This window comes from Bufo gargarizans, unplaced genomic scaffold (genome assembly GCF_014858855.1).
Source record: "Bufo gargarizans isolate SCDJY-AF-19 unplaced genomic scaffold, ASM1485885v1 original_scaffold_1401_pilon, whole genome shotgun sequence".
In the NCBI taxonomy this organism is placed as follows: Eukaryota; Metazoa; Chordata; class Amphibia; order Anura; family Bufonidae; genus Bufo; species Bufo gargarizans.
In genome coordinates, this window is record NW_025334341.1 from 75699 (window position 1) to 94783 (window position 19085).

The 19085-nt window shown below is 42.5% G+C and overlaps 1 protein-coding gene across 1 annotated transcript; it reads left to right on the forward strand.

The window, feature by feature from the left end:
• Window positions 1-244: 244 nt before the first annotated feature.
• Window positions 245-18773, forward strand: LOC122923251 (nephrocystin-4-like). Its single transcript, XM_044274031.1, has 4 exons — window positions 245-415; window positions 7379-7558; window positions 16030-16170; window positions 17630-18773. The coding sequence occupies exons 1-4, from the start codon at window positions 341-343 to the stop codon at window positions 17798-17800; spliced, it is 567 nt and encodes a 188-aa protein (XP_044129966.1). The 5' UTR covers window positions 245-340; the 3' UTR covers window positions 17801-18773.
• The last annotated feature ends 312 nt before the right edge of the window (window positions 18774-19085 follow it).

Consider the following 19085-nt stretch of genomic DNA (forward strand, 5'->3'; position numbering starts at 1 on the left):
TGCACCTCTCACAATAAGATTTTAGGATGCTTTTAAAAATAAATTATTTTGTGGTTGTATTTTTATTTTTAAGGACTTTAACCCAGTTAGTAAGGCCAATGGCCTATTTTAGTTGGCTAAATTTAGCTTTTTTTGAAGTTTAGTATTTTTGTTCCTCCCTGAAGAAAGAGTCTTTTTGACACTTGGAAGTGTAATAAAATATAAAAAGCAAAAATAATTTGAATGTATTTGACTGTTTTATAGAGATCATTGGCTAGCTGCACCTATTCAGATCTGGCAGATCTACATCCATTCCCTGAAAAGAGTAGACATCAGTTGCATCACAGGCCAGCTGACCCAAATGTCCTTGGTTCTACGGGGAACACAAGTGGTGCGGAAAGTGAGAGCTTATAGTTCCCATCCACAAGAACTGCAGGTAAGCTGTTAAAGGATTATCATGGCATCTACGAATTGCTTTATGGCACATGACTGCAGCATGAGACACACACAGGGTTTGATTCTAGTCTGTATCCCTGGAGACAAAAAGGTTTCCATAGGAGCTGTGGACACACATCTGTTATTTTTCAAGGCTATTTGCAAACTTGCTTTGTTTTCTTTTCTTTTTTTTTTTTTTTTTAATATACACTAGGGATGAGCGAATCGACTTCGGAGGAAACATCCGAAGTCGATTTGCATAAAACTTTGTTCTCATACTGTACGCAGCAGGAGCTCCGTACAGTATTAGAATGTATTGGCTTCGATGAGCCTCGCGAGACTTCGGGTAATAACTTCATGAATTAATTTGTACTGTAAAAAAACATTTCCCGAACTCTGGTTCAGTTCCAAATGGTACCTTGGAACCGAACCAAAGTTTGGGAAATGTCTTTTTACAGTAAAAATTAATTTATGAAGTTATTGCGCGAAATGGGCTGTGCTGGGAGCTGACGTCATCTGCCTGCCCTACTCCCTCATGTAATAGGGGGAAAACAGTTATAATACGTGAAATATACAATAATATATAAATAAATATCTTAATTTCATTAATGCTCATTGATCAGCGTGGCCAGCGCTGTCAGTGAGTTATTCTCCTGTACTCCCAACATACTGACTAATGAACTAGCCGCCAGGAGCGGTGTCTGTGTGAGCGGTAAGCGTGCAATACTGGCAGTGCAGGGAGGCAGGGGGAAGCTCCTCTACTGTATATAGGGACAGTAATATACTGTAACTGTCCCAGCTTCTCTCTGCACTGCCTGTAGTGAGTGCTTACCGGGAGTGCAGGGGGAAGCTCACTGACAGCGCTGGCCACTCTGATCAGTGATCAGGAACGAAGTGAAGATATTTATTTATATGTTAGTGTATATTTCATGTATTATAACTGTATTGGCCCCACTATATAGGACAGATGCCCGCCAGCTCCCAGCACAGCCCCTTTCCCTATCTTCCTAGTCAGCGCAACACTGCGCTGTTGGGAAGACGGATGTCCCTCAGAAGAGGCTCTGAGAAAGTTTTCTACTATAAATAAAGGTTTTCCCTAAATAAAGTATATTGGAAAAATGTTCCCTATCCCTGTCTGTACACATTAGCAAAAAAAATAATGAGTTACACTTTAAACATTAACATTAAAGGGGTCGTCCAGTCTTTTCTTATGTGATAGCCTATGTTCAGGATAGGCTATCACTAGCTAATCATCGGGGGTATGGCTCCCCACACCCCTGCGGATCGGGTGTTCCATGTAGCGCTTTTGCCGGAAGTTGACACTGCACTGTCAATGTTGTAGTGGACAGTGGACTGAAGTCAGTGGGTGCAGCACTCCCCAGTACAATCTTGACGGCACTCTCAGTAGCTCCAGCACCGACTTTTGGCGGGTAAGCTACACATAATAGATGATCGGCATGGGTACACAGTGTTAGTGAGGATAGGCCACTACTTACAAAAGGCAGGCCAACCACCTTAATGTGGACCTGTTAGCAGTATTAACACCATTAAACAAACCATAGTGCCTAGTAGGGTTGATATTGCTGATTAAACAATAGTGATCTGATTTACTGTTTCAGTGAAAACAGAGTTCTCGTCCTAGCCCTCTAGGTGCCCTTCAGATCCTCCATTTTCCATGCTCTCTCCCCCTGACTGCCAGGGCCAGGCATCAACATCCTCTCATCTGGCCCTATAGTAGCATGCTGACACCATGCGCCACAATTTTGGCACGTGAGCAATAAACATCAGTTCAGCTAAAGTAGATGTACCGTGCAGGTGCCAAAATTATGGTGCATGGGGGGGAACGAGGACTGGAAGGTGTGTCGTACTGAACCATCACTGGGGATGCTGGAGAGGCCTGAGGGCTAGCCTCCTTCCTACGGACTATGGACCCTGAACTATGGAGACCCCCCTCAGCGCCAAATGGAACTGGAGTTATAACTATCGTGCCCGGACATCCCCAAGCCAACCTGACAGGGTATAGGCGGGTATGCCGACCGATGGAACTAAGGGAGAGTAATGTGAGGCCATGTTATGGCAGCTACCGACCACCCCCCCTCTGGCTCATTCTTCTACAAATGGGAAAATTGTGTAACTTCTGCCTGTGAGTGATTACGTTATCCCATTGTGTTGGTTAATTGTATCACAGGTGGGTGTTTTCTGCCTGTGAGTGATTGCTTTATCCAATTGTGTTGATTAATTGTATCACATACAGTACAGTCCAAAAGTTTGGACACACCTTCTCATTCAAAGAGTTTTCTTTATTTTCATGACTATGAAAATTGTAGATTCACACTGAAGGCATCAAAACTATGAATTAACACATGTGGAATTATATACATAACAAAAACGTGTGAAACAACTGAAAATATGTCATATTCTAGGTTCTTCAAAGTAGCCACCTTTTGCTTTGATTACTGCTTTGCACACTCTTGGCATTCTCTTGATGAGCTTCAAGAGGTAATCACCTGAAATGGTCTTCCAACAGTCTTGAAAGAGTTCCCAGAGATGCTTAGCACTTGTTGGCTCTTTTGCCTTAACTCTGCGGTCCAGCTCACCCCAAACCATCTCGATTGGGTTCAGGTCCGGTGACTGTGGAGGCCAGCTCATCTGGCGCAGCACCCCATCACTCTCCTTCATGGTCAAATAGCCCTTACACAGCCTGGAGGTGTGTTTGGGGTCATTGTCCTGTTGAAAAATAAATAATGTTCCAACTAAATACAAACCGGATGGAATAGCATGCCGCTGCAAGATGCTGTGGTAGCCATGCTTGAAACCTGTGACAATATCCAGGGTTGTAGTAGACTGCAACAGTATTGTTCATGTATTTTTTTTTTCTTTTTTTTTTTCTTTTTTTTTACTAGGTTTGGTTTTTATAGCTTTTTTTTCTTTTTTTTTTTCTTTCAGTGCCTTAATATTTTATACTTAGAACTACAGTAGGTATCCTGATGAATCTGTATCTGTAAGGGCTCATTCACACGATCGTATGAATGGGTCCGCATCCGTTCCACAATTTTGCGGCACGGGTGCGGAGCCATTTATTTCAATGAAGCCGCAAAAGATGTGGACAGAACACCATGTTGTCCACAGCCGTTGTTCCATTCCGCTGCACCGCAAAGTGCAGACGGACAGCAATGTTCTTTTTGGAGAGCAGCGTCTTTCTACTTGCAATCTTGTAATGCACACCATTGTTGTTCCTTGTGATGGTGGACTCATTGCTTAGAGGTTACCTTGGGTTCCTTTATGACCTCATGGACTATTACATGCCCTTCTCTTGTCATGATCTTTGTTGGTCTACCACTTGTGGGGAGGGTGATAATGGTTTAGAATTTTCTCTATTTGTACACAATCTGTCTGACTGTGGATTAGTGGAGTCCAAACTCTTTAGCGATGGTTTTGTAACCTTTTCCAGCCTGATGAGCATCAACAACTCTTCTTCTGAGGTCCTCAGAAATCTCCTTTGTTTGCGCCATAATACACTTCCACAAATGTGTTTTGGAAGATCAGACCGTTTGATAGATCACACCTAATTGTCATCACATTGAACACCTGACTCTAACTTTACCTTCAAATAATCTGCTAATCCTAAAGGTTCACATACTTTTGCCACTCACAGACATGCTATTGGATCATTTTCCTCAATAAATAAATGATCAGATCTTATATACCGGTAGTTTGATTTGGTTATCTTTATCTACTTTTAGGACTGTGAAAATCTGATGTCGTTTTCGGTCAAATTTTGGCACAAATATAGAAAATCTTAAAGGGTTCACAAACTTTCAAAAAAACACTGGAAAATTAAAGGGGTTGGTCATTGATCAGTACTGATTGTATTTTTATTGTTACGACAGATAATTAAATGTCTCAACCTATAATTTTTTTTCTGCCAGGTAAAACAAGATAATGACACCTATCCTTTTTGTAATCTGTGATTGCAGATTTATTGATATTCTGTTTCCTGAACATGATTATGGGGACGGCCATCTTGTCCAAGCTGTTGTTAAAATAATTTAGATAGATGCTTTACAGCAACCGCCATGGGCCATGGACACAATAGACTGAAGGGGGCACATTGGCTTCTATGGAGTTTTTTAGGCATGTTCTGTGACCTGTGCAGAGGTCAGGAGGCAGTAGATATCACCTATTGTGTTATCCATATATAGAAATGCTGTCATTTTAATCCTGCCTGTATTGATAAGGAGATGACTGCTGTACAAAGCAAGATGTGGCACCTAGTGGCCAGAGGGAAAACTGCAGGGTTTAAGGATTGTTTTTTAAAATATAGATGACATGGAAAATGAAAAATACTAATTCTTTTGAAAATATGTTTAATTTAGAAACTCAATTTAAACAATAGGTTATTTTCTGACGACACATTCCTTTTAACCTGCTCACGACCGCCGTACGCAGGATTGTGTCTTCTCGGCGGTCGTGCTCTTCTGGGTGGACGCGCCGGTGCATCCTCTCGCGAGACGCGAGATTTCCGGGGAAGCCGGCCCGCGCATGCGCATCGTGGGCAGGCAAAATTCAAAGAACAAGTTCGTCATCAACCTGCCTGCCACGATCATTGGCTGGCAGGTTGATGATTTTCAAAAAAACGAATCAGCAGCCAGATACCACATCATATTAGTAAATATGATGTGGTTATATGGCTGCTGTGCTCCTCTGCTCCTTCTTTTGGTCGGTTGGTTCCAGCAGAGGAGCAGAGGAGCACACATCACTGTGAGTACCCACCAACACCACACTTAGCCCCCAGATCACCTCCCAGCACCCAATTAACCCTTTGATCACCCCTTCTTGCCCCTGTCAATCACTAGTGAAAAGGAAAAAAGTGATCAGTGCAAACTGTCACTTTTTTTTTCACTGGTATTGACCGTTAGGTTTTAGGTATAGTTTAGGCCCCTTGGTTAGGTAGTTTAGCGATCAGTTAGCGCCCAGCCCACCGCACCGCAGTCCGTTATTCGCTGATTAGCGTATCGCTAATCAGCATTTGTACTTTTATAGTATCTGAAAGTGATCAAAACTGATCACGGTCAGATCTATAATTGTATTAGTGTCACTTTAGTTCGCCCTCCACCCAAAACGCAGTGTTTGCCCGATCAGGCCTGATCGGTCGCCCACACGTGCATTCGCCCGCGCCCGCCCCACCGCAGTGACAAAAAAAATATAATTTTTTGATCACTGCACATTCACTTTACACGCACTGCCGAGGCATACGAGCTGAGAAGGAGGCGGCGTTCCTATGATTTGGCAAACACTTTGTGTATATATAAAAAAAAAAAATCCCGGCAATGATTTATTCATCCACATCGATTGATGTGAATGGAGAAATCTGGTTTGCCAGGGCATACGAGCTAAGTGGGTATGGATGTTGGGCGGAGCTCCTATGTCCTGGCAGACGCCTTTCCCCTCCTTTTTTTTTTTGGCAGAGATTTTTTCATCCACATTGATCGATGCGAATGAAGAAATTTAATTTTTTGTCGCAAGTTAGTGGAATATGAGACATTGTAAGGAAAAAAAATAAAAAATCATCATTTTCCGCTAACTTGTGACAAAAAATTAAAATTCTATGAACTCACTATGCCCATGAGCGAATGACCTGTGGGGTTTTTCTACTGTTTGGGCATTGTAGAACCTCAGGAATCATGACAGGTGCTCAGAAAGTCAGAGCTGCTTCAAAAAGCGGAAATTCAAATTTTTGTACCATAGTGTGTAAACGCTATAACTTTTACCCAAACCATATTTTTTTTTTTTTGCCCAAACATTTTTTTTTTATCAAAGACATGTAGAACAATAAATTTGGCGAAACATTTATATATGGATGTCGTTTTTTTTGCAAAATTTGACAGCTGAAAGTGAAAAATGTCATTTTTTTTGCAAAAATAATCGTTACATTTTGATTAATAAAAAAAAAGTAAAAATGTCAGCAGCAATAAAATACCACCAAATGAAAGCTCTATTAGTGAGAAGAAAAGGAGGTAAAATTCATTTGGGTGGTAAGTTGTATGACCGAGCAATAAACGGTGAAAGTAGTGTAGTGCAGAAGTGTAAAAAGTTGCCTGGTCATGAAGGGGGTTTCAGCTAGCGGGGTTGAAGTGGTTAATGCATCGCCTGGTTGGCTGTGGCTTAGCCAATACATTGCTATGGGAGGGGCCTGAGTAGTGTCCCAATTAGAAATAGGAAAACAATTTTCAATAACGTCATTGATATGACCAGTGCCTGCATCTCACCTTTTGATGTCTGCCCATAACATTTGCCTACCCTGGGCTTTTTCAGCCTGTGACATTATGTGGATCCAGATTGCCATCCACATGCTGTCTGGTTTGAATGGTGGATCATGATTTAAATACACCTATAGAAAAATATATCATGCAAGGAATTTGTAAAGTTAGCATTGCTGTAATTTGTACCCAGTGTTTTGAATGTCGAAGTTTGATACCTTTGATGCATCATTAAGTCTAAGGGCTCATACACAAGAACATATTTTTTTTTTTTGCGGACCGTATACGGAACTATTCATTACAATGGGTCCGCAAAAAAAAAAAAAAGGAACTTACTCCGTGTGCATTCCATTTCTGTATGTCCGTTCTGCAAAAAAATAAATAACTTTTCCTATTATTGTCCACATTACGGACAAGGATTGTACTGTTCTATTAGGGGCCAGCTGTTCCGTTCCGCAAAATATGGAATGCACATGGACGTCATCCGTATTTTTGGCAGAACACAAAATACATACGATCGTGTGCATGATCCCTAACACTTCTGGCTTGAGATGTTACTTTGCTTTCTATACCTCACCTTTACTGGAGTAAGTTCTGTAAATCGCATCTATGAAGTTATGGAGCATCTCATTGAGGTTCTAACCCAAGAGGATGTTACAAGCTGCAAATAAACCCTGGTTTTTGTCTTTTTTTGGCCCGCTTAGGTTGACCCAGAGAGTGTATTTGTGCTGCCTCCAAATGGAATCCAGGATCTGCATATTGCAGTGCGTCCTCAAAAGGCTGGAAGCAAATTCATCTATCTCAATTTGGTTGATGTTGATCAGCATCAGCTTGTAGCCTCCTGGCTGGTCTGTGTACTAAGCCGGAACCCAATCATTTCTAAGGTAAGGGCTACTTGGCGACATTGAGACTTCAAATGCTGCAGTGCAGGTTACAACTAGTGATCGTGAATTTGTTTTTGCTGTTTGTGGGGTCGGCAACCTGTGGATTGCAGCAAGACCAGATTCACTATCATTAGTTGTGATACAATAGCACAACACTGCAGTTTTATGCCGTGTGGAGCCATAGCCTAAATAAACAATGAATGCTATGAAATGATCTTTATTGCACTCTATTATATGTTTGATCTCCCAGTGACTCAATGACCAATCCATTAGACTTCTCTGACCTCTGCTGCGGTCTTTAGGCTTTACTTTGGCTTGTTCTTGTTCCTGATTTCAGATGCCCTATCCACTTCCATGCTGGCTAGCTTCTTCTCTCATCTTCCCTTTCAAATATCATCTTTGTCTTATTCAACAGACCAAAGGTTATGAACACCTTTGTGAGCAATCTTTCTCCTATTATAGATAAATTCTTATCAAACTGATAAAAATATGGCTTAAAGAGCATCTGCCAGCAGATTTGTACCTATGACACTGGCTGGCCTGTTACATGTGCACTGGGCAGCTGAAGACATCTGTGTTGTCCATGTTCCTATGTGCCCGCATTGCTGGGAATAATTATGTTTTTATATAGGAGCAGCTGCCATTCCCTCTCCACTCTGGTTGACAGGGCCAGGGTTGATGATGTTATTTCAAAGTGTAGAGGGAACAGAGCCTCTAGGTGTAATGGTAACGCCCCCGTTGCTCCTAGAGGCTCATTTGCATATATTAAAATATCCTTTTTCTCATCAATGCGGACACATATGAACATGGGACCAACACAGATGTCTTCAGCTGCCAAGTGCACGTGCAACAGGTCAGACAGTGTCATAGGTACAAATCTGCTGACAGATGCCCTTTAAATGAGTGTTCATGAGCTTTCATGAGTTCAGAGATATTATACATCTGGCCGTCAGAGCAGCAAATTTTAAATAAAGACCAGTTACAAAAATGATTTTTAGCCCAACATGAGTAAAATCAGTCATAGAAAATTGCTACTGAAGGCCTTTAAAGAGGTTTTCCAGAAACTTTTATTTTCTTTTCTAATACCTGCTGCCCTCCTCTTCCTGGTGCTTCGATCCTCTGCGCTGCCTCCAGTGTGTCCATGTTCCAGTCCCTGCTGTGTTAATATCCGAATCTTCATGGGCATGGTCACATGCTCTGCTGCAGCCAGTAACTGGCATCAGTGGTGACGTGGCCACAAGTGGCACATCACTGCTGAAGCCAGTCATTGGCTGCAGTGGAGCATGTGACCGTGCCCATGCAGCGCCAGATGTAAACATTGCATGGACCACAGATCAGGATACATTTTCCATTTACGGAGGCAAGCTGCAGGCATTAAATAAAAATGTATTATTCCTGGAAAACCCCAACATACAAAAGTCGACTTCATTTAAATCGTGACATCTATACGATACTGTTACTTGGCATTCCAAAAGAGCAACCCAGAAGCATCAGGAAGGGGGACGGGGCTGTCCTCACGTTCAGCTTTGTAGGGAGCAGTGTCACCCAATTAGCGCTTTGGTGCCCCAGCTTCACCTGCCCCCACACCCAACCCGCTTATATTGGTCTTTATTGAGATCATTTGTTGTAGTTAGACTTTTACAGAGGAATAGTACAGTTTCAGCAAAAACTTTTTTTTGTGTTAAAGGAAACCTTATCCAATCCTCCAATCTATTTTTAAATCCCTTCCTCACAGCTTTCAGAATCTCTGCTTGCTGTCTTTCAGGATACATATCTGTCCAGGTGCCATTTACTTACACTGGAACTACTGTATGAATTTCCAACTGATGCATTTGTCTATCTAAAGTCGATTAAAGGGGTATTCTTATCTGAGCAATTTATGGCACAATGTGCTCTGCATTTACTTCGGGTCTCCATTTTTGACACAGGATCAGATCCCAGAGGTGGGACTCGCACCGATTGGCATACCCTGTCAGTTTGTCAGAAATGTCCCAAATGGGACAACCGGTTTAACAGTTGTCTCACTTAAAGGAACACTCCAGGCAAAACTGGTACGCTGTGTTGAAGGGGTTTTCCTAGACTTTTAAATTGATGACCTATCCTGTGCATAGGTTATCACTATCTAATCGGTGGAGCTCTGACCTGGGCCCCGCTGATCAGCTTTGAGAAGGCACTGGCGCTCCTGTGATCTCCGTGACCTCCTCACAGCTTACAAAGCACAGCGCTGTACATTGTATAGCTGCTGTCCTTGGTATCGTGCTCAACCCCATTCAATTTAAGGGGGCTTATTTGTAGCTAGACCACGTGACTGATGAACATGACATCACTGACGTAGGAAAAGCTGTGAGAAGGCTGCGGCGCTACTGTGAGCAATGGTGACTTCTCAAACAGTATCAGACCCCCACCGATCAGATACTGATAACCTATTCTGAGGATAGTTTATCAGTTAAAACGTTTCAGAAAACCCCTAGTGTAGGGCCTGAGATGGTGGAGCATTACACAGGGACTCAAAGAACACCAAAGAAAAAATCCATGTGTCATACTCCACCCCCCGAGGCCCTACACTAGGCATAACACAGTGGATCAGCTTTGCCTAGACCAGTGACGCACACGTAAGAGGGGGCATTCAGAGCCCTCTCTGTGGACACACACACAGGGCTGGCTGTTATGAGCGCTGCCATCAATACAGATAGAGGCGTTCACTGCTGGAGCGCAGGGGAGCTGGCGGTCCTTTCATTCACTAACCGCAGCTCATCTTCCCACACTGCATCTCTTCTCCAGGCCTGGCCCAGCAGTGACGTCATGACCTCAGTCAGCGCTCCTAAGCAGCATGATGTACTGTCACACATCGCGCTGCTGTGTAGGAGAAGCTGGGAGTCAGTGGGCGCTTCTCCTACAAAGCAGTGCGATGTCTGGCAGTTTCCTGCTGCTGTGGAGCGCCGGCATCTGAGCATCGGAGAAACCAGGTGATTATTTACAGTTTTTTTTTTTTTATATCCTCGGAAGGGGGCACACAATCTGGCATAATTACTGTGATTGGACACATCATCTGGCATAATTACTGTGAGGGGGCACACAATCTGGCATAATTACTGTGAGGGGGCACACAATCTGGCATAATAACTGTGAGGGGGCACACAATCTGGCATAATTACTGTGAGGGGGCACATAATCTGGCATAATTACTGTGAGGGGGCACATAATCTGGCATAATTACTGTGAGGGGGCACATAATCTGGCATAATTACTGTGAGGGGGCACATAATCTAGCATAATTACTGTGAGGGGCACATAATCTGGCATAACTACTGTGAGGGGGCACATAATCTGGCATAACTACTGTGAGGGGCACATAATCTGGCATAACTACTGTGAAGAGGCATATCTGGCCATGGCTACTGTGAAGGGGGCACAATGTTGATATCGCTACTGTATGCTGTAAATGGGCAAGAGTTACTATGTGTGTATAATTATGTTTTGGGTGTAGGTGTGACCTAATATGAAAAAAGATGCCGCACATGTTGTCCCTCTTTGTGTTTTTCAAAAGTTGGGAGGTATGCGGCTCCCTTGTGCTCTAGCAATGATGGGTATCTGAGGGGGCCACACGGGAGTCTTAATACTGTGTGAGGGCCCCTTACACAGTATGACTCCCAGTGCCCACCCCCCATTCATTTTTCAGGTTAAATTGCTGGTGTTGGCACTTTCTGATAAATAAGTAGGTTTTGGGTTGCAGTTTAGGCACCCTGTCTTTAAAATGGTTTGTCACCACTAGCCTACACTGTTCCTTTAAATCATGGTCTAGTCCAATCTACCAATCCTATGATGACCTCACACCTAATAGAGACAATGGGGCACATTAATTAAGACCGGCAGGCCTCTACATAACTTCGGCGCATCCAGCGCCAGTCTAAATGTAAAACCGCTTCCTAGCTGTCTCACATTTAGACCATTTTCTAGGTGTAGAACATGGTGAATGAGACAGGCCTGCAGGCCCACCCCCTTCCCCACCCACCCCACGCCTACAATTTTAGACCTGGCGTGAACGGAAAGAAGTCGCAAATAGCGGCGCAACTAACAATTTTTTACTGCCATTTGCACCTGAAATACACCTAATTTAGGCATATTTCAGATTAATAAATGACCCCCAATGTGACCTAAATAGAGACAACATCAAAATCATAAATCACAGCAGAAGGTTTCTTTCATTGATTTTATGATTTTGATGATAACGGGGCTGGGAACCCTATTTACAGCACAAAAAGGCAGACAGACACAAAGTTTTGGTACTAAATAGAGACAATACATCGTCACTAAAAGGTTTCTTTTTAACAACTGAGCCGTTCTGATATATAGCCCCCTTACAATTTTGTATAAGAGAATCTGTGTAGCCGCCTGGCAGCTGAGCAGCATTTCTAATTTACTAGCTCATAATTGCCTATGAAGTTATAGTGCATCTGTGACCTATCTCCAGTCTGAAATAAATCACACCGGGCTCCATCCATCATCAAGATTTAATTCTGCCTTTACTACCCTCTCATGGATTGTATTACAAAGTTGCAGAAGTTGTTAACATAAACTTGTTCACTTGTTCCTTGCAGCCCATTCATTATCATTGGCATCATCAGAGTATTGAAGTCATGGCCAGACATTAAGGCCCCTTTCACACGGGCGTGAATTCCACGCAGGTGCAATGCGTGTGGTGAACGCATTGCACCCGCACTGAATCCGGACCCAACTACTTCAATGGGGCTGTGCAGATGAGCGGTGATTTTCATGCATCACTTGTGCGTTGTGTGATAATCGCAGCATGTTCTATATTCAGCGTTTTTCACGCAACGCATGGGGCTGCATGAAAATCGCAAGCATCTGTAAGCAAGTGCGGATGCGGTGCGATTTTTCACGCATGGTTTCTAGGAGATGATAGGGATGAGCAACCCTGGACCACATTAAAGTAAATTCACTGTATTATTTTCCCTTATAACATGGTTATAAGGGAAAATAATCGCATTCTTAATACAGAATGCTTACTAAAATGTCAATTGAGGGGTTAAAAAAGAAAAAAATTAACTCGCCTCATCCACTTGATCGCGCAGTTGGCATAGTCTTCTTTCTTCTTCTTTCAGGACCTGCAAAAGGACCTTTGATGACGCAATCGCTCTCACCACGTGGTGAGCGCGGCGACGTCAGCGCAGGTCCTACTCAGTGAAGATAGAAGGATCTTCTATCTTAATTCAGCAGGACCTGCCCTGACGTCGCCACGCTCACCACGTGGTGAGAGCGATTGCGTCATCAAAGGTCCTTTTGCAGGTCCTGAAAGAAGAAGAAAGAAGACTATGCCAACTGCGCGATCAAGTGGATGAGGCGAGTAAATTTTTTTCTTTTTTAACCCCTCAATTGACATTTTAGTAAGCATTCTGTATTAAGAATGCGATTATTTTCCCTTATAACCATGTTATAAGGGAAAATAATAAAATCTACAGAACACCTAACCCAAACCCGAACTTCAGTGAAGAAGTTCGGGTCTGGGTACCACATTCTGTTTTTTATCACGCGTGTGCAAAACGCATTGCATCCGCGAGATAGAAACTGAACAACTCAATCGCAGTCAAAACTGACTTAAATTGCGTGCGCACTCGCGCGGGTTTCCTGCAATGCACACAGGACTCATCCGGAGCAAATCTGGGACGCCCGTATGAAAGAGGCCTAAGACCATTTAGTGCTTTGTGTTCCTGGCCAGTATACATAATGATTGTCCAAGAGATTAAAAATAATCAAATCTTTGTTTCTTATAAAACTACCCAAATATCTCTTAAAGCTCTCCTATGAGTACATATTCAGGGGCGGATTGGCCATAGACCCTGCAGGGAAATTTCCCGGTGGGCCGATGCCCAGGGGGCTACCCAACCTCTCCTGATGGCCGCAGGCCAAGTCTACGAAGATATGATGCTCAACAGCTACAGGTGCCCTCCTTAACTTAACTGTATTGTCGTCCACAGGACATGATACAGTTAAATAATGTTGAAAGGGTGGCAGTATTTTGTCCTGCACTGTGGTATTTGATTCTGCTGGAGTGGTACTTTGTGCTGCAGTAAGGTATTGCTGGCCCTGTCTACTTCTGTTGTCCCTTACTATTTGTGTTGACCTTCCCTACTTATGTTGCCCCATCTTCTATAAGTTTATCCCTGCCTACAACATGGGGCCACTTTGATGTTTTTTTTCCAGGGCCACTTTAAGTTCCTAATCCTCCCCTGTACATATTACAATTCTTTGTTAGATGATACAAACTTTCTATTGGAATTATTTTACCCCTTAAACACAGGGAAGTTGTCTGTTTTTGATTTTTGTTTTTCACTCTCTGCCTTCTCGGGGCCATAACTTTTTTTTATTTTTCCTTTCACATAGCTGTATGAGAACTTGATTTTAGCTGAAAGTTGTACTTTCTAATGGCGCCATTTAATATTGCATATGATGTGATGGGAAGCTGTAAAGATTCAAAATGGTGTAATAATGGAAAAAATACAATTCTGCCATAGTTTTATGGGTTTTATTTTTACGGTGTTCACTTCGCGGTAAAATTGACCTCTTACTTTTATTCAGTACAATTACAGAGATACCACATTTATATTTTTTTTCTTGTAATTTAATAATACTTAAAAAAAAAAAAAATCCCAAGTTTTTTTTTTCTTTGCATCGTCCTATTCTGACCCCCATAACTTCTTTATAGTTATGTCTACGGAGCTGAGTAAGGGCTCATTTTTTTTGTGGGGTGATCTATAGTTTTTGTTGATACCATGTTGGAGTCTGCATGACTTTCTAATCATTTTTTTTTTGGGGGGGGGGGGGGGTGTAAAGGGATGAAAAAGCAGACAATCAGCCATTATAATTTTGTTGAACATGTGATCATTACATTGCTTGTCCCATAGACTGCAATAATTTACCATTGCAACCTATGGGAGTTGCGCTATGTTTCTATGGATCTCTGCTACCTACAGGCCTTCATAGGAACTATTGATGTGGTAGCCCTCCAGAGGGACTATGGGTACCACAAGAAATAAACGACTCCCCCAATTTCCACACTGGGAAGCCGTTTAGGCCCTGGTAAAGCTGCCTCAAATGCTGTGATCCTAAGTGACCATGGTATCTGAGGGGTTAAATGTCTGTGATCAGGCTGATATGTTGGCAGGAATTAGGGACGGTTCAGTATTTTATTTTTTAGCACCTACCAATGATTTGCATTTCCCAAAGGAGATCCATAATGAGAGATGGTAGTTTTAGGATCCTCCAATTAAAGATCCCTTGAAGAGTCTGCCTGTATAGAGATGTTACTGAAGGTCTTGGCTTCTGTACTGCTTTAAAATTTTGAGCTATTATTTTGCATTATGATAAATGACTGGAGTATTCTCCCTGAAAGGGATTATTACAAGCTGACATATATAATTTTGCTTGGCTATTCATTGTTAAAACTATTTGAATTAGTATGTCGAGCGCCAGATCCTGGGGGAGCAGAAATGAAACATTACAATCCGAAAATATTAAAGCTCTAGTGTAATTTATTTCTAAAAGTGCGTTGCTAGCTGAATAAGGCGCCCAGCTATCCTAATGGAAATGAATTCACAAATGTGAGAGTGGACTCCAGTCAATCGCTTTGTAGTTGTTAATTAGATTTAAAGGCTAGGTCTACCTTCACCATCATTTTATTTTTCATTACATGTATGATGAAAAAAAGCACCATTGTACATTGCATTGATTAAAAATTTCTTTATGGCCACCTTACAGACTTATGCATCGCCATGGTGACAGACTACAAACAGATCCCTGTGTAGTCTGGTCGAGCTGTCACGCTCCTTTCCATTTGTCTCTTACTTCTTGCTAACATACAGTACATTTGGTTGATTATTAAGAATTAGGGGATAGAAGGAGGGAAGTATGAATCACAAGGAAGGACGATCTCTGGGGCTCCCATGAAACATCCAGTTACGCGTTTCGGACAGCAAAAACCACAGCACCGTGCTATGATTAAGGGCACACACGTGGTTTTTGCTGTCCTAAACATGTAAGCATCTCACGTGGATGATGTTTTTCTTGTGAATAATAAAATGGATGTTCCATGGGAGTGCTGAACCTGTTTCCGGCTCGGGGGGTTTCCATTTACCCTGCTAATCGCCCCGGACAGTGGATCTCACTTGGCAAGCTGTGCCTTGTGTTTTTTTCAGTAAGGAAGTATGAATTCAGGAGCAGTCTACATAGGTTTTTTTTTTTTTTTTTTTTATACTTTGTAACCATGGAGACACATAGATCTACCTAGCAGCAGAATGCAGTAACCGTTAGGAGATATTTGTCTTAATAAAGGCTGTTTGCAAAGTTGCTTTGTTATATTTTGGTAGATGTACTGGAGCAATAAATAATGGTGGAGTTGTACATTTAAGAGGTGCTAGTCGAATGTTTGCTGATCCTGCCTTATGTCTTCATAGGCTTTTGAAATAACAGTGTCTACTGGAGAGAAGGGCTGTAACAAAAGGATAACTTACACTAACCCGTATCCAACCAGGAAGAGATACTCGCTCCATACCAACAGGGCCGATCTTCTGCAGTTCAAGGAGAACACCTTTGAGGTAACCACAGCCTCAGCCTACTGAGAACAATACAGTCTTTGTTTTGTCCTCGGTCACAATTCAGGAGTAATTTCTTAGTTTCAGCTTTTTTCCCCAGCAATTTGACTGTCAATGTAGCTTCCAAACAGTATCCACACTTTTTTAGTTGTACATCTTGGGGCATAACTACAGCGGTGCAAAGGTTGCAGGTACACCCAGACCCTGGACCCTAAGGGCCCCCAAAGGTTTCACTACTACTCATACGAGGCGATCAGTTGAAGGTCCAGATTTTCCCCTGTCACCCAGGAGCTTCTCCCCTGTGCACCCCCCACATACATATCACATTATTAATCCTACCAATTTGGGATCCTAGGAAAGCTTTGTGTAAGCTAGGACAGCAGTATTGATTTTTAATCCTGCTTTCCCAGAATGGTGCGTTCCCAGTTATACTGAATTTCACACTACGTAACCCTTCTGCCCATCCACCCCTCCTGATAAAGAAGTATTCACATCTTGTAAAGGATATGCTATCACTATATGATTGGGGGGGACTCCATCTTTGGAGATCCTCACTGATCCTGAAAATCAAGGGGGCGCCGTGCCGGTTCAAGTCATTGGGCGGTGCTCAAATTCCTGCACTGCCGGATGGCCAGGAGCACTGTTGTACAGGGAAAACTTAGATAAGGAAGCATCGCTGCACCAGTGCTGTCGTCTTCTCATTCTCACAATTGTCGAGGGTCCCAGAGCTCGGACTCCCATGGATACAAAGTGATGGACTGTCCTAGAGTAACTATCAATTTTATTAGACGGGAATACCCCTTTTAATGTCCTTAATTTATTTCAAGGAGATGCGGCACCAATTATGCAAATGCTTCTTTTATATAATATGTAAATGAAAGTCCCCCTTTTTATGAAGGACTGAATTAATGCAGTTCTAGTGAACCAAGAATGGGGCAGATAACTCTCACCATTGTGCTCCGCTGCTTAAATATTCCATCTGCTCTACCTAATTAAGACATTCTAATTGCAAGGTACAACAGGTCATCCATACCAGCCGCGGAGACTTGTAAAGCAAGTGATACAAATGCGCGCCGCGACCGCTCGCAGGAAGCGACTTTGAGATTAGTTAAATCAAGGTCTTCAGCACCTTTTCAATCAATGTGTATTATAAAGTTGCACTCTACTGTAAAATAATAGTTTACAAGTTCAACAAATTTACGTGTCCTCTAAATGTTATTTTTTTTTAAATTTGGAATGCATAGAGGACGACCATAATGGGATCATTCTACATGACAGAGCAGAGGTTACTTTTACAGACGATACTTCCGAGTGCTTTGGATAACTTACTGAAGCGCATGATCTATTGACAGTGTTTATTTTCCGCTTTCAGTCTACCCAGGGAAACATTGTATCAATTCCTTAAATAATGACTGTCTTAAAGCCACGGTAGCCTTCAACAACTCTGATCTGTTTCCTGTAGGTTGGCGCTGGTGAAACGTACACGATTGGGTTGCGCTTTGCGCCTAGCGAGAGCAGCGGGCAGGAAGAGATTCTCATATTTATCAATGACCACGAAGATAAAAATGAAGAGACGTTCTGTGTGAAGGTCAACTATGAGCAAGCAAAAAAGAAAGGTTCTTTGAAGGTGTAGACTGAAGGTGTTATCCAAGAGTCTAACAGACCTCCCAGAGTGGCCGACCCGCAGTGGAGATCATACTTATCTGGTTCCCACCGCTGGGTTCGGTGCCTAACACTCCTGGAAAAGCTCCAACATCCATCGATGGGGGGGGGGACACTTGACCGCTGCAGCCAATCACAGGCTGCAGTGGTGGCCTTTTCCCCTTGCCTCATGACAAGTGGCCATATGACTAGAAATTCAGCTTTTACCTGGATTCTTGATGGCTTATGTCTCAACCACCAAAGTTTCACTTACCTCATTGCTGATACCCCTTTATGCTCAAGCAGGTCTCTGTGCCCAGCATTACTACCTTATTGACAATGTCATCAAACACAGGAGTCTGTATAGAAATAACGCCTCCTGTTGGTTGCCACGCCTTATTGCACTGTATGCTGACACTGACCAGCAGGGGGAGATATTGTCTATGCAAACTCCTGGACATCTTGAAATAGGGTTGTATCAGATTAGAAAAAACAGAGCTGCTTTCTTTCACAGGTTGTATGTGATATTGCAGATCAGTTCCATTGCAGGGAATTTGGCTAAGTTGCAGTCCCACACAAAACCTGGGGACAGGTGTGGTGCTGTTTCTGGAAGAAAACAGCCATGCTTTTATAATTCTGGAAAATTAATTTAAGGCCACACTCTTGGGATAGTGATTCCTGGAGCAAGCTTTGAAGCTCAGATCTGTTGTAGGTTAGTGGGGGATTTCAGAATCTGTGATGATGAGGCAAGTTGAAACTTTGGGGACGGTTGCCCTATGGTGAATAACTTTGAGAAGTTTAACTGTACTCTGTTGATTTTTAGGCGTATATGTGTTGTGTGGTTTTCATTGCACTTTTGTTTCTTGCAAATGATTAAAAGTTTTATATTGTATAAATATATATTTTTATAAGATTTATTTAACTTTATAATTGTTGAAGTGCTCACTTTGTCTACAGCGTATCAAATAAAGTATTTTACAATTGTGTCACAGTTCAGTCATTTATCCCTTCATTTATGGACATAGTCCATGCTGTGGGTTCTAGTCAGAGTGAGAAGGGAAACCACAAGGACGTCAAATTTTACTAGCCAGTATGTGAATGAATACCAGGCAGCCAGACACTGCGGTGAAAATCCTAGTGCTTCAGGAGGCTTCTATATGCAGCGGTGTACTGGTAATTTTAAATAATTATTCATTTGCATTAAAAGAATGGACCGAGTTTTGGTAAGACTATTGATATGTCCTAGAGAGTGGGCTTGACATCCACTGATGGCTAGA

Excerpts from the sequence above, each read along its gene's own strand:
- LOC122923251 (XM_044274031.1), top strand. The coding sequence starts at position 341 with ATGTCCTTGGTTCTACGGGGAACACAAGTGGTGCGGAAAGTGAGAGCT. Across the intron at positions 416-7,378 it reads CCCATCCACAAGAACTGCAG|GTTGACCCAGAGAGTGTATT; the intron begins GTAAGCTGTTAA and ends TGGCCCGCTTAG. Across the intron at positions 16,171-17,629 it reads TCAAGGAGAACACCTTTGAG|GTTGGCGCTGGTGAAACGTA; the intron begins GTAACCACAGCC and ends TGTTTCCTGTAG.